The 24589-nt window shown below is 46.5% G+C and overlaps 2 protein-coding genes across 31 annotated transcripts in view; both read right to left on the bottom strand.

Moving 5' to 3' along the window:
* The window catches only part of LOC127005491 (AT-rich interactive domain-containing protein 3B-like), a 132322-nt gene that overhangs the window by 14158 nt on the left and 93575 nt on the right, over positions 1–24589 (bottom strand). Inside the window, exon 6 of the mRNA XM_050874398.1 lies at positions 5708–5891. Coding sequence (XP_050730355.1) covers positions 5708–5891 — 184 coding nt within the window. The remainder of the gene's footprint in view (positions 1–5707; positions 5892–24589) is intronic.
* Positions 21652–24589, bottom strand: part of LOC127005498 (uncharacterized) — a 3882-nt gene continuing 944 nt past the window's right edge. Inside the window, exons 1-5 of one of the 30 annotated variants that reach the window (XR_007758637.1) lie at positions 24177–24589; positions 23859–24017; positions 23382–23699; positions 23157–23222; positions 22004–22997 (exon numbers count right to left, since the gene is read on the bottom strand). The exon at positions 24177–24589 is cut by the window's right edge and continues 208 nt beyond it. Coding sequence is in view for 1 of the 30 variants with exons in the window: in XM_050874407.1 (XP_050730364.1) it covers positions 22804–22997; positions 23157–23951; positions 24111–24126 (1005 nt within the window). In the remaining 29 variants the exon portion in view is untranslated. The other 29 variants (XR_007758656.1, XR_007758645.1, XR_007758703.1 and 26 more) reach the window with 29 other exon arrangements.

Genomic DNA, 24589 nt, shown 5'->3' with positions numbered 1-24589 from the left:
GTAAAAAGATGAAGGAGGGGATAAAGAAGAAAGGTAAAAAAAGAAGAAATGAGATGATTTTTGTGTAAGCGCCAAGAAAACGTGGAGTGAAAAAGATAAAAGGAGGAGGAAGGGAACGAAAAACAAATGAGATGCATAAACCAAAGCAAATAAGGGGTAGAGAGACAACAGAAAGGAAGAGATGGGAAGAAAAGCAAATAGAAACAAAAGAAGCAAATATTAAAGAAGAGATGGAGAAAGAACAGAGTGCAAACTATCAAAGAATGTATGTATGTACGTAAAATGAAGTGTAGGAAAGCGCTTGAACTCCCCTTACCAAGAACTCCACTCATGACACACGACACTTTGTCATAATCTTTCCTTAAGTTGTGAGAGACAAACTGTACTGCGCCGCTCCGTCCTTCTCCGTATAGCGTCTGAATGGTTGTCGTTGTTCGTTGTCTACTTCTAAGAACGTTCAGGAGCAAAATATAAGTAGTTGAAGAAGTGTAGGAAAAAATAAGAAGTTCGTGAGAGTCTTCCAGAGTAAAATGTTAAGTATATTTTCCGGGGTTTTTTTTTCGTTTTTTTGGTGTGTGTGGGGGAGGGGGGGTTACAGGACATACAAGATTCAGTTCAACGCCCAATTTATTCTCTTATCTTCTCTTCTCTTCTCTTCTCTTTCTCTCTCTCTCTCTCTCTCTCTCTCTCTCTCTCTCTCTCTCTCTCTCTCTCTCTCTCTCTCTCTCTCATCTGCTCTTTATGGGGCTAATTATCCCCGTTAACCACCCATACACACACACACACACACACACACACACACACACACACACACATAAAGACGTACATATTTATACCTTCATAATGACATTCGTGAATAGATACGCCTTTGTGTGTGTGTGTGTGTGTGTGTGTGTGTGTGTGTGTGTGTGTGTGTGTGTGTGTGTGTGTGTGTGTGTGTGTGTGTGTGTGTGTGTGTGTGTGTGTGTGTGTGTGTTATGCCCTACTCCCCCACCCCCCCTCTCTCTCTGTCTCACACATACACATACATACACACAGCTCCCTCCCTCCCCCCTCCTCCACCACCACCCACACAACCCCCTCCCCCCTCCCCCCCTACACACACAGGTTATTATTATTTTTTATTGCTTTCTGCCGTTCACCCTTTCGTCCACCTGGCGGCTAAACGTCGAAATAACACACTAAAGATATTTTTATTACATAGGGACGAACACGCCGGCCCTTTTCTGCGTCTTCCTAATCCCAGGTCTTCCGAACACTAACCTTCGTCCCCTCTCAGCCATCCCCACCTCTTTTTTTTTCTCTCTCCTCCTTTTGTTTCTGTTTTTTTGTTTTTTTTTCTTTCGCTTCCCTCCATCCATCCATTTACTGTTACTTTACTATTCATTTCTTTCTTCATTGTTCATCCTTCATATCTTTCTCGTTCCCCCGTTCTTCTTCTTCTTCTTCCCTCCGTTCATTCCCTCGTTAGTTCTCACCACCATCCTTTCTACTTCTTTTTATTTATTTTATTTATCTTCTTCTTCTTCTTCTTCTTTTTCTATAGTGGCTTTCATTTCTTTATCTAACCTAATACCCTTCGTCTTCTCTTAGTTTTCCTTTTTTCTCCTCCTGTTTCTCTTCTTTTCATCGTTTTTTTCTATCGTGTATTTCATTTTCTCATTTAACCTAATACCCTTCATTCCCTCTCAGTTCCTCTCCTTTCTCCTCCTCTTTCTCTTCTTTCATCGCTTTCTTCTACCGTCTTCCTTTCTCCTCCTGCTACTTCTTTTCTTGTCTTTCTCCTCCTGTTACTTCTTTTCTTGTCTTTCTCCTCCTGTTACTTTTTTTCTTGTCTTTCTCCTCCTGTTACTTTTTTTCTTATCTTCGCTTCCTTTACCGCCCTCCTTTCTCCTCCTGTTACTTCATTTCTTCGTTATGCTTTTGTTTAAGCGTTATAATCATTTCTCTTTTTTACAGCGGAGGTGACGGTTCAAGGGCGTAAAAAAAGAGAAAACAATAATGAAAAAAAAAAGCCCGCTACTTACTGCTCCTAAATAGAGAGGAGTGGCCAAAAAAACGCTGATGATGATGATGATAACACTAACGATAGACGGATTTGCTTAGTGTCAAATATGTCAACTTCACTCAACCATCGACAGACACATTTAATAGGCCTATAGCTGTCTCCCGCTCACCTTCCTGATGTCCGCCATTATATAAGACCTTTCTCGGTTTTCTTTAATCTCCCAGAAATAAATGGTGTGACTGATTTCCTCCATTTTTTTGTGATTTTTTTTTTATCTTCATGAAAAAAAGGCGTGGCTGAATTCCTAGGTCTTATACCGTCTTCTTTTACCTTGCTGAAAAAAAAATACGTGACTGATTTTCTCCATTTTATAAGATGCTTCCCGCTCTCATTTATCTTCCTAAAACAAAATATGTCGGTGATTTCTTCCATTTTACAAGATTCTTCCCACTCTCTGATATTCCTTCCCTTCCTTTCTTATCCTATATCTTCCCGTTTACTCTCCTTAATCTTCCTTCAAAAAATAAATAGCAGTAGCTTCCTCTTCGAACTCTTTTTATTTCCATGTAAGGGCGAAGGAGAGAAAGGTCTCCACCAATCGCATAACCTCTTTTGTCCCTCTCAAAGTCTGCCGGGGATGAAGGAGGAGGGAAGGGGGGAGAAGGCGGGGGAAGGGGGTGGTTGTAAGAAGGGAACGATCGTATAGGAAAGGAACGGACGTAGGAATGGGACGGACCAGAGAAGGGGACAGTCGTAGGAAGGGGACGGAAATAAGACGGGAACGGATGAAGAAGACAGAAAGAGGGAAGAGGAAGGGAACGAGTGGGGAGGAGGAGGGAAGGGAGGGAGAGAGAGACGCAGCGCCCTTTCCTCCCCCCTTCATCCGTCCGCCCGTCCGTCTTATTAAGGTCCATCCGTCGCTCACCCGCCCGTCCTGACGCAGCCTCCGGGGATTAATGCCTTCGTAATTACACATCTAATGCGCCGCCTCATTTGCATAGCGCCCAGACACACCTCATTACGTCAGGAGGAGGAGGAGGAGGAGGAGGAGGAGGAGGAGGAGGAGGAGGGATGGATGATGGGAAGGAGGAGGATGGGAAGAATGGAGTGGAGGATACGCACATACACACTGACGCACACACACACACACACACACACACACACACACAGACACACACACACAAGATCCCTCACTCAGCCCGTTGCCTCAGGTCCTCCTCCTCCTCCTCCTCCTCCTCCACATGCATAATTCATGGGGAAAAAAATCCAAATATTTAGTCATAGCAACGATGGGCCTTGATAAGTGGTTACCGTCTCCCACCACCACCATCACCACCTCCACCACCACCTCCATCATTCACCACCATCACCAGTAGCCCGCCCAACCTCCGTGCCCTTTGCCCCCTTAAAACCTCTCCTTCCCCATGCACCTCCTCCTCACCTACTCCCCACTCCTCCCCAGCCGTCCCCCTTTCCCTTGACTAATCCCCCTTTTTCTTCCCATCGCCACCTCGCCCACCTCGCCCCATCCTCTTCTAGCATTCCCATCTTCTTTCCCTTCATATCGCAGTCCCCAACCTATATTCTCCTTCTCTTCCCTTCTTCCCCTCGTTTCTTCCCCATCTTTTCCCCATCAATCTCCACCAATCTCTCATCCTCTACTTGCAATGCCATCTTCTTCCCCTTCACTTCTCTGTCCCCAACCTAAATTCCCCTTCCTTTCCCTTCCCTTCCACACGTTCCTTCCCCATCTTTTCCCATCAATACTATCTCCACATCCCAACCATCCCCCCATTCCTCTTTTCTCCATATCCCCCCTTTCTCCCCTCCCTCCCTTCCTTCCCTTCACTTCATATCTGTCTTCCCATCACTCTAACTTCACCTCTCCCTCCCTTACCTCTTTTAACTATTTCTCTTCTGCTCTTCCTTCTCTTCTCTCCCTTTCCTCCACCTCTCTTCTCCCTTTGCCCTTCCTCACTTCTCTTCCCCCGTCCTACACAGCAACTAATATTCTCTCTGAACATCATCACCACCACCACCACCATCATCACCACCACCATCATCACCACCACCACCATCACCACCACAACCATTCACTATCATCACCCGAACCTCAACTCAACAGTCCTTCCCTTCCCTCTCCTCCTCCTCCCCACCCGCACCCCACCTCCTCCTCCTCCTCCTCCTCCTCCCCATCATTTTCCTCTCCGTCGACCGCCATTTTTCGTGATGAGCGTCACTCTGCACCTCTCTTAAGTTATACCTGAAGGTCACAATCGTCTCTCTCTCTCTCTCTCTCTCTCTCTCTCTCTCTCTCATACATAATCGCTACTTCGCTAACTCTTCTCCCTCCATTACTAAGCGGCGCCGTGGTAAGGACTCGAACCCTGGCTCACTAGGTTATAAGAGTCGCCAGTAGAACCGATGCGCCACCAAGCTACCCACACCGAATGTAAGTAAGAGAGACAAAACGAGGGAATGAGTTGAGGTAGTGAAGGAAGAAGGGAGGAATAAAGAAGAGAGAGAGAGAGAGAGAGAGAGAGAGAGAGAGAGAGAGAGAGAGAGAGAGAGAGAGAGAGAGAGAGAGAGAGAGAGAGAGAGAGAGAGAGAGAGAGTAAGTAGTAAGGATGTGAAGAAGAGAGACAGTAGGAGAGAGAGAGAGAGAGAGAGAGAGAGAGAGAGAGAGAGAGAGAGAGAGAGAGAGAGAGAGAGAGAGAGAGAGAGAGAGAGAGAGAGAGAGAGAGAGAGAGAGAGAGATGAAGGGAAAGGGAGAGAGGAAGAGGAAGAGGAAGGGAGGACGCAAGGAAGTAACTAGTGAGGGTGTGAAGAGAGACAGACAGAAGGGGAGAGAGGGAGACGGAGAGAGAGGGAGGGACAGGGAGGGGGGGAAGGGTCCGCTCATCACTAATGCAGACCTCAATTTCCCGAAACGTTCGTTGGAGGAGAGACGTGAGGTGAGGGAGCGTGTGAACCCGTGTGTGTGTGTGTGTGTGTGTGTGTGTGTGTAATTCACCACGGCCTGATCACGAGTTGGACTCGCTTTCGCCAGCAGGTACCCTCACGACGTGAGCAAGTGCTCATTTGTCGATCTCTGGGTGCTGCCAGGACTTCACACACCACACACCCCATCCCCCTTGCTCAAGGGAGGACAGTAACCACTCCTAGTCAACGGAAAGAATCCGGCCTGAGCGGGGCTCGAACCGCCGCCTGTTTGGCCGTGAAGCCTTGCAGCGCGGCGCTCTAACCGATTGAGCTACCGGTGTGTGTGTGTGTGTGTGTGTGTGTGTGTGTGTGTGTGTGTGTAATTCACCACCACGACCTGATCACGAGTTGGACTCGCTTTCGCCAGCAGGTGTGTGTGTGTGTGTGTGTGTGTGTGTGTGTGTGTGTGTGTGTAGAATTCATATAAAACACCATCAAAGAAAACGAACAGGCTACAGAAAGAAAACAAAGAAAACAAAGCAAAAAGGAAGAAAAAGAAGGTAGAAAAAAGAAAGAAAAAGACAGATAAATAGACTATGGAATATAAACAATACGATGGAAGGAAGGAAGGAAGGAAGGCAAGAAGCACCACACACTACTCACTGCATCCTGAGCGTGAAGGCCGCGGAGGTGATGGAGGAGGGCAGCTTGAGGCCCTTGATAGAGCTAAAGAAGGAAGGAAGGAAGGAAGGAAGGAAGGCAGGAACATGTACTCACTGCGTCCTGAGCGTGAAGGCCGCGGAGGTGATGGAGGAGGGCAGCTTGAGGCCCTTGATAATCTCCTGCCACAGCTTCTTGTTGATCACGTCCACGAGTCCGCCGCGCGCCACCACCAGGTTGTAGAGCTCGTACAGGTCCAGCACCTGCTTGGCCATGATGGGGAGGCGGTTGATGGGCGTGCCTGGAGGGGAGAGAGGAGAGGGGCTGTAGTGATGGGGCGAGGAAGGCAGGAGGGGAGAAGCAGGCTACTGTAGAAAGGCCGTGATGGGAAGGTGGTTGATGGGCGTGACTGAAGGGGAGAAGACATAAAAGTGCATGTAGTGATGGGAACATAAGGGACAGGGCTGTAGTGCTAGGGGAAAGGGGAAGAAAGGGCAGGTGAAAGGATGGTATGATTAGGCTTGGTCAAGATGGGCGCAGAACCACCGACACAAACACAACAACAACAACAACAACAACAACAACAACAACAACAAACATGATCACTGGTAGCAGGACATCGCCACAGACAGCCGAGAGCCAGCGACAGATAGGACAACAGGACAACAGGAAAACAACAACAACAACAGCAGGATGAGAATAGGAACACTATCCCTACCGCCATCACCACCACTACTTCAACCACAACAAAGGAGCAGAACACCAGAAAAAGACTATGACACAACCACCAGTAACGGCAGAACAACAGCATCACCGAAACAGCAACCACCACCACCACCACCACCACCACTAACAGACAGCAGGAAGGCAGAACAGCAGTATTATATCAACAAAACAGCAGGGCAACCATAGCAACACCACCACCACCACCACCACCACTAGCAGACAGCAGGAAGGCAGAACAGCAGTAATATATCAACAAAACAGCAGGACGAACGTAGCAACACCGCCACCACCATTACCACCACCACCACCTCTAGCAGACAGCAGGAAGGCAAAACAGCAGTAATATATCAACAAAACGGCAGGACGAACGTAGCACCACCACCACCACCACTACCACCATTATATCAACACCACCACCATCACCAATACCAGCAGGACAGCAGGACAGAGCCAGCAGCAGAACAGCAGCGACTCATTACACGCCGAGGTGCCAAGCGGGGCCAGTTATCAAGAGTGCCTCGGTGACAAATGAAGCGCCAGCGATGCCGGTGTGTCACTGTTATTAATGGACCGAAGACAATTAGTGCCGCGCGCCCAATACCAAGCGGCGGGGCGGGGCGGGGCGGGAAGGGACGGGACGGGGTGGGGGCACGGGGATGGGGAAGTATAGTACAGCAAGGGCGATAGATACTAGTAGTGGGGCGCGGCGGGGCGGGGCAAGGGGATGGGAAAGAAAGGGAAGAATGGGACGGGAAGGGAAGGGGCGATAAGGGATGGGAAAGAAAGGGAAGGATGGGACGGGAAGGGAAGGGGCGATAAGGGATGGGAAAGAAAGGGAAGGATGGGACGGAAAGGGAAGGGGCGATAAGGGATGGGAAAGAAAGGGAAAGATGGGACGGAAAGGGAAGGGGCGATAAGGGATGGGGAAGAAAGGGAAAGATGGGACGGGAAGGGAAGGGGCGATAAGTGATGGGAAAGAAAGGGAAGGATGGGACGGGAATGGAAGGGACGATAAGGGAAGGGAAGGGAAGGGAAGGGGTGTTGTGTTGTGGATGGAAAGGTGGATTGGGAATGGAATGGGTTACTGGAATGGAACTGTGATGGGATGGGGGACTGGAAGGAGGAGGAGAAGGGGAAAAAGGAAGAAAAATGGAGGAGGAGAAGAAGGAGGAGGAAGAAGAAAAAATATGACAAAGTGATGAAGCATAGAAATGAAACACTTATAAAAAAAAGGGGAAGGGAACTGAAAAAAAGGAAGAGAGTAAAGAGGAGATGGAGCAGTAGAAAGAGGAGAGAAATGTATATGATGAAAGGAGAGAGCACATAAATGGAACAGGAAGGAAGGAAAGAAAGAAAGAAAAATAAGGCAGGAATTTAAGGCAAGAATAACCAGGACGAATCAGGACAAGGAAAAGAATATGACGAAAGGATAAAGTAAAGGATATAAATAAACAGGAAAACCACATAGAACAGAGATGAAGAGATAGAGAGATAACGAGGAGGAATGAAGTAAAGAGAGAGAGAGATTGAGGGATAATGTGAAGGACGGAAGTAGGAAGAAGAAAGAAAAGGAAGGGAGGGGAAGGGGAGAGGAGGAAAGAGGGAAAACGGAACAAAAAAACAGGGAAGCGTGAATGCAATAAACGGTCGATGGACATGACAGAGTGAAGGGAGATGGAGGTGAACGTGAGGAATGATGGAGGTGAGAGAAGAGGAATGCAGGGGTGACGAGTGATGCAGGAGGAGGAGGAGGAGGAGGAGGAGGAGGAGGACTATGACAATGATAAGGGAGAAAAAGAGGGAAGGAAGGGGAAGGAAGGATTAGAAGAAACATAGTAATCCTAAAGCGAAGGAAAGATGATAAAGGAGATGGTAAAGAAAAGAAAGAAAAAAAGTGATGAAAAGGACGAAGAAGAGAAGTGTAAAAAAATATGGATAGGAAATAATAATGAAAAAGAAAAGGTAGTATAAATAAAAACTGTGACGGTTCAAAGCAAAAAAAAAAATGTGTTGAAAGAGGAGAAAGAAGAAGAAAGAAGAGGAAAAAGAGGAGGGGAAAGAATAAGAGAGGAGGAAAATGATGAGAGAATGTAGGAAGATCAGAAAGGAAAAAGAGAAGCAACAATAGAGGATGAATAGAAAGATAGACAGAGAAATAGGAAGAAAGAAAGCAAGCCTGGAACATACATAAGAGGAACAAGGGGAGTCAAAGGAACATACATAAGAGGAACAAGAGGAGTCAAAGGAAGGAGGGACTGACTAAGGGTGGCGGTGGTGGTGAGGGACAGCCAGGAAGGGTTGGTGGTGGGTAACGCAATATCACTGAACTGAGCAAGGACGTTGATAAATGGTTCCCTGTGCGCCAGTCAGCCAGTCAGCCAATCAGCCAGCCACCCAGCCAGCCAGCCAGCCAGCCAGTCAGTCAGCCATCCATCCAGACAGACAGACACACAGACAGATAGCCAGTCATTCAGTCACCCAAACAGCCAACCATCTATCTAGTCAATCAATCAGCCATCCAACCAGCCAGCCAGCCAGTCAACCAGACATCCAGATATGAAGAGAGAGAGAGAGAGAGAGAGAGAGAGAGAGAGAGAGAGAGAGAGAGAGAGAGAGAGAGAGAGAGAGAGAGAGAGAGAGAGAGAGAGAGAGAGAGAGAGAGAGAGAGAGAGAGAGAGAGAGAGAGAGAGAGAGAGAGAGAGAGAGAGAGAGAGAGAGAGAGAGAGAGAGAGAGAGAGAGAATGGGGGTAGGGGAGAATGGCACATACTAGTCTGCCCAAGTGCCCGTGGAGTGTGTGTGTGTGTGTGTGTGTGTGTGTGTGTGTGTGTGTGTGTAAGGACAGCTGTCAACATGCACTTCATAATGTAATATTGCTTTCCTTTCCTCTTCCTGGTGTTCTTTATGCGTTTTTTTTTTTTTTTTTTTTTTTTGCTGTAGTTATTCCATTTCATTTTTTTATGAGTTATCCTCCTCGTTTTTCTTCTTCCTCCTTTCTTTTTTATTGCATTTTCTTTTTTCTGCTCTTTATGATTAAGGACCCTTTCTCCCTTCTTTTTTTCCCTATCCTTATCTTTATCTTTCGAGCTTTGTTTTTTTTTATCTATCTGTCTATCTGTCTATTTATCTGCCTAACTTTCTATCATTTCACTTTGATAATTGGTCGTTTTCACAAATTTCTTTTCCTCCTCCTCCTCCTACTACTACTACTACTACTACTACTTCTACTACTACTACTATTCCGTCTCCTGTTCATCCATTTGGTCCTGCTCTTTATAATATTCCACTACCATTTTTTTCGTCTCTTTACTTAATCAACAAAATAATACTGTGTACTTTCTATCTTACATACCTCAGAATTAATTAATCTACAAAACTCTCATTACCTTCTTATGTGCTCCTATTCCTCCTCCTCCACCTCCTCCTCCTCCTCCTCCTCCTCAGTCCTCCTCCAAAATTCCCTTTCAAATTACTCAAAAACAAATACTAACTTAATACCCTTCTTAAAACTTCACCAAACACACCACCAGCCTCCTCTTCCCCCTCCCCCCCTTCCTCTCCACCACCATCAACAACCTTTCCTTCTCGTACTTCTCCTCCTTCTATACCAACCCCTCCACCACCTCTACCTCCTCCTCCTCCCCCTCCACTATCACCTGCTGCCGAGGCCTTCCCGTGAGTGTGGCGACAGGAGACATTAACCCTCCCAGGACACACGATGGGGCGGCGCCTAATGGAATACGGAATTACGAAGAGAGACCCGAAGGCGAAGAGAGGCGAGGCAGGGAAGGCAATAGACGGCGACGCTTAAACGACCTTATATCATGAGAGAAAGGGCGAGGGAGAGAGAGAGAGAGAGAGAGAGAGAGAGAGAGAGAGAGAGAGAGAGAGAGAGAGAGAGAGAGAGAGAGAGAGAGAGAGAGAGAGAGAGAGAGAGAGAGAGAGAGAGAGAGAGAAGGGGGGTAGGGGGGGGAGTAATGACATGAAGAGTATATACTGGATTCCTGGAACGTCTTGAAAGTTTGGCAATAATACACACACACACACACACACACACACACACACACACACACACACACACACACACACACACACACACACTCGTAAGGAAAGCAAAAAATATATACAGGTAATTTTTTCTTCCTTCCTTACTTTCTTAATTTATGTTGTGCTTTTTTCTTTTCTATCCCTCCTCCTTCCTCCTCTTCCTCCTCCTATTCCTCTTTTCGTGTTGTAATGGAAGAGGTATAATGTAAGGAGAACCAGCCTGTTACTTTTTTTCCTCCCTTCTCTCCCTCCCTTTCCTCCTCTTCCTTTCTCTCCCTTATCCTTCTGTCCTTACTGTGTCTCCCTTCTCGTCCTCTGTCCTTCCCCTTTCCTTCTCATTCCCCCCCTTCCTTCAGTCACTCCTCTGGCCCTCCCTCCTTCCTCCCTCCCTCCCCTCCCCTCCCCCCTCTCCCCCACGGCCCATATGTCACTTTTATGGTCCGCGTCCGTCATTCCGTCCGCACGCAGTCAGGGAACAGTCACAGATTTTAATAACCCATTACGTCCCCATAACGATACGCCTTATTCGGGGAAAGGGGGGGAGAAGGGGAGGAGGGGGAGGACAGGGAGAGTGAATACGGGGGCGGGAAGGGGGGGGGGGAGGGGGGGAGGGTAATATGGTGACCGCAAACTCGGCACGCCTGGGAGTAAAAATACGAAAATTAGCCCATTAGCAGGAATATTGTGAAGAGGAGGAGGGGAGGAGGAGGAGGAGTAGGAGGAAGGTGGAGGAAGGGGAGGAAGAGGAGGAAACATGGAAACTTGGAAATATGGAGGAGCAGGCAGTAGAAGTCTTGTTGGGTCATTACGAGGTTGCCTGCTTTAGTGATTTAATTAATTCGTCAGGGATTTAAGTGACCGGCAGAACAGACTAAACCACTTTTTTTCGTACTTGCGGATACGTTTAGTTTACTCCTGACGCAGCAGAGTGACGGTCAATGCGATTCTTAAAGGGGTTGACCATTTTTGCACTAACTGTTTCGGCGGGGAGGCTGTTCCAGTGGCGAATGACTCTGTTCGAGAAATAACTCCTGGCGATGTCTGTAATGAATCTCCTCGCTTGAACTGTTTGACCATTGTTTATTACTCTTGGGTTAGTCTGAAGCGGAAAGAATTTGGAGTGACCGACATCTCTGAACTTCTAGTATTTGAAGACCTTTATCAAAACACCGCGCTGTCGTCTCTTTGTCAACATGAAGAAGTGAGTCTCTTGAGCTGTTCTTCATACGGAGGAAGAGGAGGAGGAGGAGGAGGAGGAGGAGGAGTCAGCCACGCGCCATCGCTGTCTCGTGATATCATCTCAAACACCTCCTACTGGCTCATAATATACCAACCTCACCGCCCTACCCAGCTCTACTACCCTAATCCCTTCCTTCTTCCTTCCTTCCTACACCCACTGCCCCGTCATTATCACTCTCAAACTACCGTCTCTGTCTCTCTCTCTCCTTGTCGCTCCCTAACCCATTAATTATCCCTTTTAATAACTGTGTACCATTACTTCAAGACCCGCCCCGACTATTATATTACCTCGAATTGTCTTGGTTTTTCTCCTCTCTTTTCCTTCCGTCCTTTCTTTGGCCTTTCTCTTCTTTCTCTTTCAGTCTCCCTCCTCAGTCTACAGTATCTTATTTTCTTCCAGTTCTTTCTATTTTCCCTTTCTTCCTTTGTTTCTATCGGCCTCTTTCCTTCCTCTTCTTTCCGCTTTTCTTCTCTTTCCTTCATTATTGCCCCTATCACCCACTACCCCCCTTCCTTCCACCTCTCCTTTCTCCTTCTTTACTTTCCATCCTCTCCTCCTCTCTTATTTCCTCTTTTCTTCTGTTCATCTCTCTTCTTTCTTCTCTTTCAGTCTCTCATTCCCTTATTCTTTTTTTTTTACGTCTACGCCTATAGCGCCAGTAGGCTTGCTTGAGGGGCCTAGATGGTAGTCGGCCCCAGCCCGTATTGGCGCAGGCAGGTGTTTATAGTGGCGCCATCTCCTCTTGTCTTATTTGCCTCTCACTGTCTTATTTTCTCCTAGTTCTTCCTTTCTCCTTCCTCTCTACCTATTTTCATCCTTCCTTCCCCTTCTCCTTCCTCCTCTCCTCCTTCGTTTTGGGACCCCGATGGATACGTAGGAAAGGAAGAAAGAGAAAAGGATAGAAGAAGAGAAAAAACAGAATCCTAAGAGCTAAAAAAAAGGGGGGAAATAGAGTAGATAATATAGATAATAGACAGAATAATAGATGATAGATAGAATAGACAAAACAACAGATAGATAAAATAGATAGGAATAGGGAAAATAGGATAGAATTACCTTGCATAAACACCCTCTTCCTCTTCCCTCCCCTACCCCCCTCCCCTTCCCCCCCCTCCCTTCCTCCCACACATATACACACACACGCACACACACAAACACACACACACACACACACAAAACCAAGACAAAGACGTCGTTTTCAGCAACAAATGGCGAGGGTACATTTTTCACGTTAGTATAATTATAGACAGCGAAAATGTATCCGTATGGAGGGTAATTTTCGTATACCTGCCTGGGGACGAGCTGGAGGGAGGGAGGAAGGGAAGAATGGAAGAAACTGGAAGGAAGGAGAAGGAACGAATTGGAGGTATGGAAGGAAGGATACAATTTGAGGGAAGGAAGGAAGGAAGGAAGGAAACTAGCTGATGGGAAGGTAGAAAGGAAGGAAGGAGGAAAGGGAGGGATTGGAAGGAAGGAAGGAAGAGAGGAAAGAATTAGAGGGAAGGGAAGGAGGAAAGGAAGAAAGAAAGGAGTTGGAAGGAAGAAATTAGAGGGAAGGAATGGAGGAAAGAAAGAACTGGAGGGAAGAATAAGAATGAAGAGAGGAAAGAAAATTTGGAAGAAAATGAGGGGAAAGAACCGGAGGCAAGGAGAGAAGGAAAATATTGAAAAGAAGGAAGGAGGAAGGAAAAAAGGATAGAAGGAAGAAATGAAAGAAGTTTAGGTGGAAGAACACAAATAAGGAGACAGAGAGGAAGAAAAAGAGAGGAAGAGGAGGGAAGAATAGAGGTGGATGAAGGATGGTACAAAGAGGAAGAAGAGACGGATGAAGAGGAGGAGGAGGAGGAGAAAAAGGAGAAAGAGGAACTGAGACAATAAAATGAATTAAGAGAAAAGAAAATATAAAAAGACTTAATAAATGCTTGTCAAAAAAATAAATAGATAAATAAAAGGGAAGAGAAGGGGAAGGGGGTTGAAAGAGGGGACTTCTATATATTTTTTCAAAGGGGAAGAAGGAGAGGAAGGGAGAAGGGGAGGTGGTGGGGAGGGGAGTGGAGGGGAAGGGGGGAGGGTAGAAACACATAATGAAGGGAGACACGAACTGGGCCGCTAACCTAATCCTCGCCCCTTCCCCCCCTTCCCCAACCTCTCCCCACCCCCTTCCCCTCCTTTTCCCCTTCCCCCTGTGTTGGTACAGCTTAAAGTGGTTACCTTATCAAGTTTGGTACGATCTGACCCCTGAGGAAAGGAAGGAAGGAAGGAAGGAAGGAAGGGAGGGAGGAAGGAAGGAAGGACGGACGGACGGACGGACGGACGGAAGGAAGGAAGGAAGGAAGGAAGGACGGACGGACGGAAGGAAGGAAGGAAGGAAGGGAGAACGTTGGGGAAGGAAGGGGGAAGGGATGGAAGCATGGAAGGAAGAAAAGAAGGAAGAAAGGAAGGAAGGAAGGAAGGGAGAAAGTTGGGAAAGGAAGGGGGAAAGGATGGAAGTATGGAAAGAAGAAAAAAAGGAAGAAAGGAAGGAAGGAAGGAAGAAGGAAGGAAGGAGAGTGGATGACAAGGGATTGAAACTGACAGATAAAAGAAAGAAAAAGGAAGACCAGAGGATATAAACGAAAGAAGAAAGGAAAGAAGGTACGCACGAAAGAAGTAAGGAACAAACAAATGAACGAACGAAGGAAATAAGAAAAAAGAAAGAAAAATGAAGAGAAAAAGATAGAAAGAAAGAAAAGAGGCGAAGAATAACAGGCAAAGACACAACCCACAAGATGCAGAGAGAGAGAGAGAGAGAGAGAGAGAGAGAGAGAGAGAGAGAGAGAGAGAGAGAGAGAGAGAGAGAGAGAGAGCAGTGAATAAACATGTTTCAATAGTGAAGCGAATGCGGAAACACGTGTGACTTTCCCTCCATCCCTCCCTCCTTCTCTCCCTCCCTCCCTCCCTCCCTCCTTCTCTCCCTCCCTCCCCCCTCTCTTAATGACCCCCCAGCGTGCTCCGACAGGGTAACGTGCCCCCCCTTATTGTGCGAGGCTGACCCCCCCGCCCCCCGTCACCCCTGTTGTTAACCCCTGACCTCTCCCCCCATAGTGTCTCCTTCGTTCTCTCCTCCTCCTCCTCCTCCTCCTCCTCTTCTCATTCTACGGCTATTATAGACTCGCTAACACAAACAAATAGACAGATGCTCTCTCTCTCTCTCTCTCTCATTCGTTCTTTCTTTCTTTTTTCTTCTCTTTTCTTCCTTTTTTTTCAGTTCATCCTTTCTTTTTATATAATTCTTTCTGTGTGTGTGTGTGTGTGTGTGTGTGTGTGTGTGTGTGTGTGTGTGTGTGTGTGTGTGTGTGTGTGTGTGTGTGTGTGTGTGTGTGTGTGTCGCTCCCGATGAGTTTATGGAGATGGAGCACTTTTGGGAGGAGGAGGAGGAAGAGGAGGAGGAGGAGGAGGAGGAGGAGGAGGTGCTGGACGATGACAACGACGAGGACAATGATGGAATTTACTGTCATTGTTTGTTTTGTTGTTTTTGTTGTTGTTGTTTTCTTTCTCGTAGTTGAAATTCTTGTTGTTCATTTTCTTCTTCCTAATCTATTTACTATCACTGTCTGTAGTAGTAGTAGTAGTAGAAATAGTAGAAGTAGTAGTAGTAGTAGTAGTAGTAGTAGTAGTAGTAGTAGTAGCATGAAGAGAAGGAGGAGGAGGAGAAAGAGGAGAAAAAGGAGGAAGAGGAGGAGAAGAAAAAGTAATATTATGAAAACAATTAATACAACCGCTACTCCTCCTCCTCCTCCTCCTCCTCCTACCCCCACCCCCACCCCCACCCCCACCACCACCACCTCCCCCACTAGACCCGCGGCATAAAAACCCTAACCTAGTGGACGCTGAGAGCTTGTATAAAGTCTGGCGCGATGCATTGTGGCGCGCGTCCCCGAACACTTCATAACTCCCAACCCAACGATCGTTATATCATCGTGGAGCGTGGCAGGACAAAGCCTCGACTGTGCTCCCTCTGTCTTCTCCGTCTGTCTGCTCTGCCTCCTTCCTGTCTGTGGCTTCACCAACACCACCTCAGGACATCACACACACACACACACACACACACACACACACATACACTGGATGAGGAAGCAAAAACGAAGGAAGATCACACACAAAAAAAAAGAATAAATAAATAAATAAATAAATAAATAAAATAACAATAATATAGACAAGATGAACTATAGGGAAAACACTATAAAAAAATGTGCCTCAAGACAATATGTTACGAGGAAGACAAAACTACACAGCTAAAGAGAGAAATAAAAACTAGCGAAAAATATATACCAATCGAAACAGGACATTAGAATTAGGAGATAAAAAAAAGAAGGGAAGAGAGAAAAAAAACTGGAGGAGAGAGAGACAGAGAGAACATGAAATAGAAAAAGAACAAATGAAAAATCACTGAAAATAAATATGGACTTGAATGAAGGAACTGTTTTTGTTGTTAATTAATGAAGCCGATGAATGAACACCTACAAATCAACAACAACAACACCTCCCTCACCCCCTTTCCCCCCTACTACCCCCCCCCCCCCACACACACACGCACACGCACACATCACCAGGCACGGCAGGCAGGCAGCGGTGGTCCGAGGTCTGTCCTGCCAACTGGTCCGTGTCCCCGCCCGTCCCCTTGATGTCCCTCCCCTCGTAAAGTGTCCAGGGCATCACTCACCGATAAGATTCAGGAGGAGGAGGAGGAGGAGGAGGAGAAAGAGGGGGAGGAGGTTGTGGTTGCGGTAGGAAGGAAGGAAGGTGCTTGGGGAAGGGTGCGAGAGAGAGAGAGAGAGAGAGAGAGAGAGAGAGAGAGAGAGAGAGAGAGAGAGAGAGAGAGAGAGAGAGAGAGAGAGAGAGAGAGAGAGAGAGAGAGAGAGAGAGAGAGAGAGAGAGAGAGAGAGAGAGAGAGAGAGAGAGAGAGAGAGAGAGAGAGAGAGAGAGAGAAGGAAGGAAGAAAGGAAGCAAGCAAGCAACCAAGTAAGGAATGAAAGCAAGAAAGAAAGGATGGAATAAAAAAAGAAAAAGAAAGAAGAAAGGAAGAACAGAAAAGAAAGAAAAGAATAAAAGAAAAAAATAAAGAACAGATGAGAGAGAGAGAGAGAGAGAGAGAGAGAGAGAGAGAGAGAGAGAGAGAGAGAGAGAGAGAGAGAGAGAGAGAGAGAGAGAGAGAGAGAGAGAGAGAGAGAGAGAGAGAGAGAGAGAGGAGGAGGAGGAGGAGGAGGAGGAGGAACCTGCCAATGGAACGAAATGTCAATGACGAAAGAATATTGTTGACTCCACCTTCTTCCTTCCCTTCTTCCTCCTCCTCCTTCCTCTCACCCACCCGGCAGAGGAGGAGGAGGAGGAGGAGGAGGAGGAGGAGGAATAGGAGAAATAGGACGAGGAAAAAAATATTGACGCAAAACTCTTTAATGAATTAGAGCATAAATTTTAAGTCAATCCATTTATTAATTACCAAAGTAATTATTTCCTACGAACGTTTTCTTTTAATATTAGTATGATATGATATTATTTTTTTCGTAAACTGAGGAAGCTTTTTATGGATACGATGGGCACTGAAGGGAGTGAAAGGGAGGGAGTGAAGGAAGTGAGTGGGAGGGGTGGAGAGAAAGAGGGAAGAGGAGAGGGGTGAAGGGAAAGAGGGAAGAGGGGAATGGTGGAGGGAAAGAGGGAAGAGGGGAGGGGTGGAGGGAAAGAGGGAAGAGGAGAGGGGTGAAGGGAAAGAGGGAAGAGGGGAATGGTGGAGGGAAAGAGGGAAGAGGGGAGGGGTGGAGGGATAAAAGGAAGAGGAGAAGGGCGAAATAAAAATAGTACACGGAGAGAAAAAAAATAACGAAGGTAGAGAGGACAGTGACGGAGAAGTAAAGGAGGAGGAGGAGGAGGAGGAGGAGGAGAAACTAAAGAATAACAACGAAGAAGACGACGACAGAAGGAATTAAAAGGATGAGGAAGAACAAAAGAAAGACGAGGAGAACCATAGCGAAGTAAACGAAGAAGAGAAACAAAAGAATAACGAAAACGACGAAAGAAAGTTAAGGGGGAGGAGGGGAAAAAAAAAATAAAAAGGAGAAGAATGACGAAGAAGAATAAAGAAGAAGAGGAAGAAGATAATAAATGGCAAAGGAAGTAAGCGTGTGTAGGCGCGGAAAGGCGATGAACCAAACCAACGTAAACATTTATCCGCCAAAGAAAGACGGAAGAAACTGGACCGCCGAGGCAAAGAGAGACAGAGAGAGAGGTAGGTGGTGGTGGTGGTGGTGGTCCGCTCCGGGAAGAACCATTAAGGGGGGGGGCCTCCAGTGCTTAGGAACCTCGGGCCGGACACTTGCGGCAAAGGTCCGTAACCGCGAGTTTTATGGATCAGGCAAAAAAGAGGAACAGGCCGATTCTATAGATGTCGTTTTAATGAAAGAATGAAAGAAAAAACAGCCCGAGATGTCACTCTGGTCGCGGCCAAACCTTCCCTAAGCCACCGAGGTTCCTCAAGGGGGACATCAGCCTCTATTCCCCTTCTTCGGTAAGGCGGAGAAGAGACGCGATTTGAGGGTGTAAAGAGGCGTGGATAAGGGAGAGTTTGAGACATTTTGTGATAGGGAGGGTAGAGCACCGAACGCCAGGCTGCGGTGACCATTTACAAGGGAGAGTAGGGAGAGGGAGAAGAGATGGGTGGGTGGGTGGGTTCGGAGAGGGTGAGAGGGTGAGAGTTCGAGCCCCGTTGCGACCTCGGCTAAGTTTCATCAGGGAGGTCTAATAGATGGATGGATGGGCCTTGAGTATCAGCGAAGAATGAGAGGGATGAACGTGTGGTGACAGAGTTACATGGGGATTGAAAAGAAGGATAGAAAAAAGAGGCGAAGGACGAGGAGGAGGATAAAGAAGAAATAGAAGAGGTAAAAGAAGAATAGGATAGGTTTAGGATAGGCTACCTTTCTTCTCCTTTCTCTTTCTTTTTCTTCGTCTTCTTATAGGTTAGGTTTAGGATAGGCTACCTTCTTCTTCTTCCTCTTTCTTCTTCTTCGCCTTCTTCACTTTCCTAACCTCAAAAACTAGCGAAAAAGGAAAGAATAGCTAGGTAAGGTTTCGTATAGGCAAGCTTCTCCATTCTCTTCCACCTTTTCTTCTTTATCTTCTTAAACACGGAAAGGAAGCAACCGAGAACCAAGAACCAAATATCACTCCTCAAGTCACCCCAAAAAATCTTATACACGGAAAGGAGGCAACCGAGAACCAAGAACCAAATATTACTCCTCAAGTCACCCAAAAAAATCTTATACACGGAAAGGAAGCAACCGAGAACCAAGAACCAAATATCACTCCTCAAGTCACCCCAAAATATCTTATACACGGAAAGGAAGCAACCGAGAACCAACAACCAAATATCACTCCTCAAGTCACCCCAAAAAATCTTATACACGGAAAGGAGGCAACCGAGAACCAAGAACCAAATATCACTCCTTAAAGTCACCCCCAAAAAATCTCTTATATACAACCAACCCAAACAACCCAACCAACGAAAGACCGAACCACAACCAACACAACCACTATACCACCACAGTCACTCGCCTCATCTAGCTACACCTCCCCATCCCTCCTTCCCTCCTTCGCCGTCTCCTACACCCACTACTTCAACGATATCAATGTTTATTGCTTAGTATAGGCGCTCTGGGAATAAGAATATCGCCGTGGTGTCCTACAAGGGGTGGTGCCTGCCTGGGGGGGGGGGGGGGGTTGCGGCCAGCCGGGCTCCTCCTCTGGTCCAGGGGCGCGCCATGGGACGTCTCGGCTCCTGAAGAATTTATTGTCTATCCGTCACGCTATAACATCACCCATCCTGCCTCCTGCCTCCTGCCTCCTCCTCGTCCCTGTCTGTCTACCTCACACTCTATACATATCTTATTGCCTGTCTGCGTCTGCCTAACTATACCAGCCTCACTTCTGTCTTCTTACACCCATTTTGCTTGTCTGTCTGTCTGCCTGTTTGTCTGTTTCCCTCACGCTATACACATCTTATTGTCTGTCTAACACTATACCAGCTTCTCTTCTGTCCCTTCTGTCTCCTTACATTCACTCTGTCTGTCTGTCTGTCTGTCTCGCATTATACTTTACTTACTGTCTGTCTGTCTATCACCATACCAGCCTCCCTTCTGAAAAGAGCGCCAGTGAAGAAGTATGAGAGGGAGAGATGAAGAGTGGGAATAAGGGAGAAATAGGAAGGGAGGGGAATAGAGATAGAGGAGGAAAGGAAAGGAGGTAGGAAGGAAGGGAGAGATATGAAGGAGGAGAAATAGAGATAAGAGAGAGGGAGGGAAATAAGAAAGAAGGGAAATAGAGAGAAAAGGAGTGACGGAGGGAGGGATGGAGGGAGGGAGCGAGTAAGGGATATAGAGATAAAACGGAGAGAAATATGAAAAATGGAAGAGAGAGAGAGAGAGAGAGAGAGAGAGAGAGAGAGAGAGAGAGAGAGAGAGAGAGAGAGAGAGAGAGAGAGAGAGAGAGAGAGAGAGAGAGAGAGAGAGAGAGAGAGAGGAAAATTGAGAGGAAAGGAAATAGAGAATGACGGAGGGAGTGATGGAAGGAGGGAGGGAGGGAGGGAGGGAGTAAGGGAGGTTCCAGGCAAATTGAATTTCGAGAGGAGTAACTTACTTGTCAATCCGTCGCGGTCGATTCGATTCTCACGGACATGCACCGACTCCTCCTCCTCTTCCTCCTCCTCCTCCTCCTCTACTTTTTCCTACCCTAACTTTTCTTCTTCCCCCCTCAACCCCCATGAGTTATCCCCACCATCCTTTTTTTTTTTTAGATCCATTGCTTTGTTATGTATTGTCCTCTCCCTCCTTTTCCTGTTCCTTCTCTTCCTTTTCCTATCGTTTTCTCTCCTCTCGTTTCCTTTCCTTTCTTTTCGTCCATTTTCCTTCCCTTTTCTTCATATTCTCTCAGTTTTTACTTGCTGCCTGTAGCCCCAGTAGGCTCTTGAGGGGCCTCTTCGACGACCCCAGCCCGTTGGTGGCGCAGGCGAATTTTATTTAGAGTGGCTGCCTTGTTGCATGACTCTTGCTCGGCCCATGCTGCCCCCGGTGCTCCTCTTGAACATGGTCACTGAAGTTTTTTTTTTTTTTTTTTACCATGCACGCTGAGTAGAGGAATTATAGAGAAGAGAAGGTGATGGAATAGGGAGAGGAACGGAAGGAAGGGCAAAAGGGGTGGATCTAGGCAGCATGTGGGTAATCTTCCGCCACTCAGCGATGGTTGAAAACTGTCAACGTCCTTCGGTGCGACTCGAACCTAGGTCATCGGGCTCACCACGGCCTCACGCTGACCACTCAGCCACTTCCTTCACCTTTGCCTATCCCTTCTCTTCCTCTCCCTATCCCATCATCTTCTCTTCTTTACAGTTCCTCTACTCAGCGTGCATGGCAATAAAAAAAAAAACATAGGAGTCACTTGGGCGTGTTCTGAGCATGGTTGGGCGGATTTTAGCATGCGGTGGGCGGGTTTTAGGGTTGGAATCTATATATTCCACTCCCATCCGGCGGCGGCGGCGGTGGTGGTGCTGGTGGTGGTGGTGGTGGCGGCGGCGTGGCAAATTATAATTATGTAAATCACGCCGGCTGTCAGGTCTTCGAAGCCAGGACCTCAACGCATGCATGACGCCCGCGAGGATGAAGCTGTTGTGTGTGTGTGTGTGTGTGTGTGTGTGTGTGTGTGTGTGTGTGTGTGTGTGTGTGTGTGTGTGTGTGTGTGTACGTGTGTGATACAGGTTACGTACGCTATAATAAGTCCTTGTTTTCTCGCTTACAAGTGGAAAGGCGTTTGTTTCGCGAGCTTACGAGTCGGTGTGTGTCCTGTTGACCCGCCTTGCACTCTGTCACTCTCCTCCTCCTCCTCCTCTTCCTCCTCCTCTTCCTTCAAAAGTTTGTTACCACGCCCAAGAATGACCAATATGGAAAAAAAGTAAGTTAATATAGTAAAAAAATCTAAATGAGAGAGAGAGAGAGAGAGAGAGAGAGAGAGAGAGAGAGAGAGAGAGAGAGAGAGAGAGAGAGAGATATGCAATGATGAAGCGGGAGGGGGAAAGGGGGAAGTTTCAAGTGAAGTGACGTTAGCCATCCTTATAACGGACCCCTGAGCTTCGCATCCTCCTTAAAACACACACACACACACACACACACACACACACCAGACTTGACATCAGAATTCCTTGCCGTCGTGTGTGTGTGTGTGTGTGCGTGCTTTCTTTTCGTTCGACTCTCCCTCTTCTATCAAAACAGATCCTGCGGCGCGCGGAGGAAGACCCCAGAGGATTTTTCTCCCTGCCGGTCGGTGTTCCGGAGGCCATTCTGTTTTCAATCCCTGAGCTGACGAAAGCGGTTTTTACAAAACCGTAATTCTTTTTAATTTCATAACCTCACAATCAACAATTATGATGCTCTTCGTTGCGTGGACGATCTTCTTGTTGCTGGGGAATCTGAGTGGTAGCAGCCTGCTGCTGGTCGGCGGGGCGGGCTTCACGGGGTTCCCGGACGACGGGGCGGCCTCCATTACACTGGAGAGAGCCGCTGAGGACCCTTGCCGAAAAGTTGACGAGGCGGGACTCAAAGATTTACGAAACGTGTCTGATCTAGAGAGCATCCAGACAAGTTTGGGAAGTGGCAGTAATGACACTATCAAGACCGTGGCAAGGAAAATCTTTAATAATACAGATGAAACGGGGCACGTAACCGGAAACAAGACAGTCGTTGAAAAGACTACAGAAACTGACGTAAAGGCCAACGGAAATGTATCAAAGATTACGGAAACACAGATTGTTATTGATGAGGAAGGTAAAGAAAGTGGCGAAAAATCTGTCACAGAGAGCGAAACTCTGACGGAAACCAGTCCAAACAACGGGTCCCTAACACTGACGGTGGACGTGAAAAAGGTCACGGACGAAGAGGGTAATGAAATTAACGAAAAAGTTGTTAAAAAGAAGGAAGCAACAGTACAGCCTCTTACCAATGCCACTGAAGAAAAGCCGAAGAACGATAAAGCCGCAACTCTTCTTTTTCCGAAGGTAGGGACGGATGACCAAGGTAAAAACAAAACAGAAACTACATTTAGTGCCTCAGGAAAGAGCGACGAACCTCAGAAAGTAGAACGAACAGAGATAACAAAGGAGATTCTGCCAGGCAATAAAACGAATCAAATATTAGTAACAGAGAAAGAAGAAAAACTCCCTTCACATGAAACCATCAAGGAAACATCTGTGGAGACTAGGAATGTTACAGAAAATGTCGATGGACCTCTGGTAGTAGAACGAACAGAGAAAACAAAGGAGATTCTGCCCGGCAATGAAACGAATGAGGTTGTAGTAACAGAGAAAGAAGAAAGACTACCTTCACATGAAACCATCAAGGAAACATCTGTGGAGACTAGGAATGTTACAGAAAATGTCGATGGACCTCTGATAGCAGACAGAACAGAGATAACAAAGGAGATTCTGCCCGGCAATAAAACGAATGAAATTTCAGTAACAGAGAAAGAAGAAAAACTACCTTCACAGGAAAGCATAACAATGACATCTGTGAAGAGTAGAAATGTTACAGAAAATGTCGATGGACCTCTGATAGTAGAACGAACAGAGAAAACAAAGGAGATTCTGCCCGGCAATGAAACGAATGAGGTTGTAGTAACAGAGAAAGAAGAAAAACTACCTTCACATGAAACCATCAAGGAAACATCTGTGGAGACTAGGAATGTTACAGAAAATGTCGATGGACCTCTGGTAGTAGAACGAACAGAGAAAACAAAGGAGATTCTGCCCGGCAATGAAACGAATGAGGTTGTAGTAACAGAGAAAGAAGAAAAACTACCTTCACAGGAAAGCATAACAATGACATCTGTGAAGAGTAGAAATGTTACAGAAAATGGCGATGGACCTCTGATAGTAGAACGAACAGAGATAACAAAGGAGATTCTGCCCGGCAATGAAACGAATGAAGTTGTAGTAACAGAGAAAGAAGAAAAACTACCTTCACAGGAAAGCATAACGATGACATCTGTGAAGAGTAGAAATGTTACAGAAAATGTCGATGGACCTCTGATAGCAGACAGAACAGAGATAACAAAGGAGATTCTGCCCGGCAATAAAACGAATGAAATTTCAGTAACAGAGAAAGAAGAAAAACTACCTTCACAGGAAAGCATAACAATGACATCTGTGAAGAGTAGAAATGTTACAGAAAATGGCGATGGACCTCTGATAGTAGAACGAACAGAGAAAACAAAGGAGATTCTGCCCGGCAATGAAACGAATGAAATTTCAGTAACAGAGAAAGAAGAAAAACTACCTCCACATGAAACCATCAAGGAAACATCTGTGGAGACTAGGAATGTTACAGAAAATGTCGATGGACCTCTGGTAGTAGAACGAACAGAGAAAACAAAGGAGATTCTGCCCGGCAATGAAACGAATGAAATTTCAGTAACAGAGAAAGAAGAAAAACTACCTTCACATGAAACCATCAAGGAAACATCTGTGGAGACTAGAAATGTTACAGAAAATGTCGATGGACCTCTGATAGTAGACCGAACAGAGAAAACAAAGGAGATTCTGCCCGGCAATGAAACGAATGAAATTTCAGTAACAGAGAAAGAAGAAAAACTACCTTCACAGGAAAACATAACGATGACATCTGTGAAGAGTAGAAATGTTACAGAAAATGGCGATGGACCTCTGATAGTAGAACGAACAGAGAAAACAAAGGAGATTCTGCCCGGCAATGAAACGAATGAAGTTGTAGTGACAGAGAAAGAAGAAAGACTACCTTCACATGAAACCATCAAGGAAACATCTGTGGAGACTAGAAATGTTACAGAAAATGTCAATGGACCTCTGGTAGTAGAACGAACAGAGATAACAAAGGAGATTCTGCCCGGCAATAAAACGAATGAAGTTGTAGTAACAGAGAAAGAAGAAAAACTACCT

This window comes from Eriocheir sinensis, chromosome 3 (genome assembly GCF_024679095.1).
Source record: "Eriocheir sinensis breed Jianghai 21 chromosome 3, ASM2467909v1, whole genome shotgun sequence".
Lineage (NCBI taxonomy): Eukaryota > Metazoa > Arthropoda > Malacostraca > Decapoda > Varunidae > Eriocheir > Eriocheir sinensis.
This window is presented reverse-complemented; position numbering and strand designations above follow the sequence as displayed.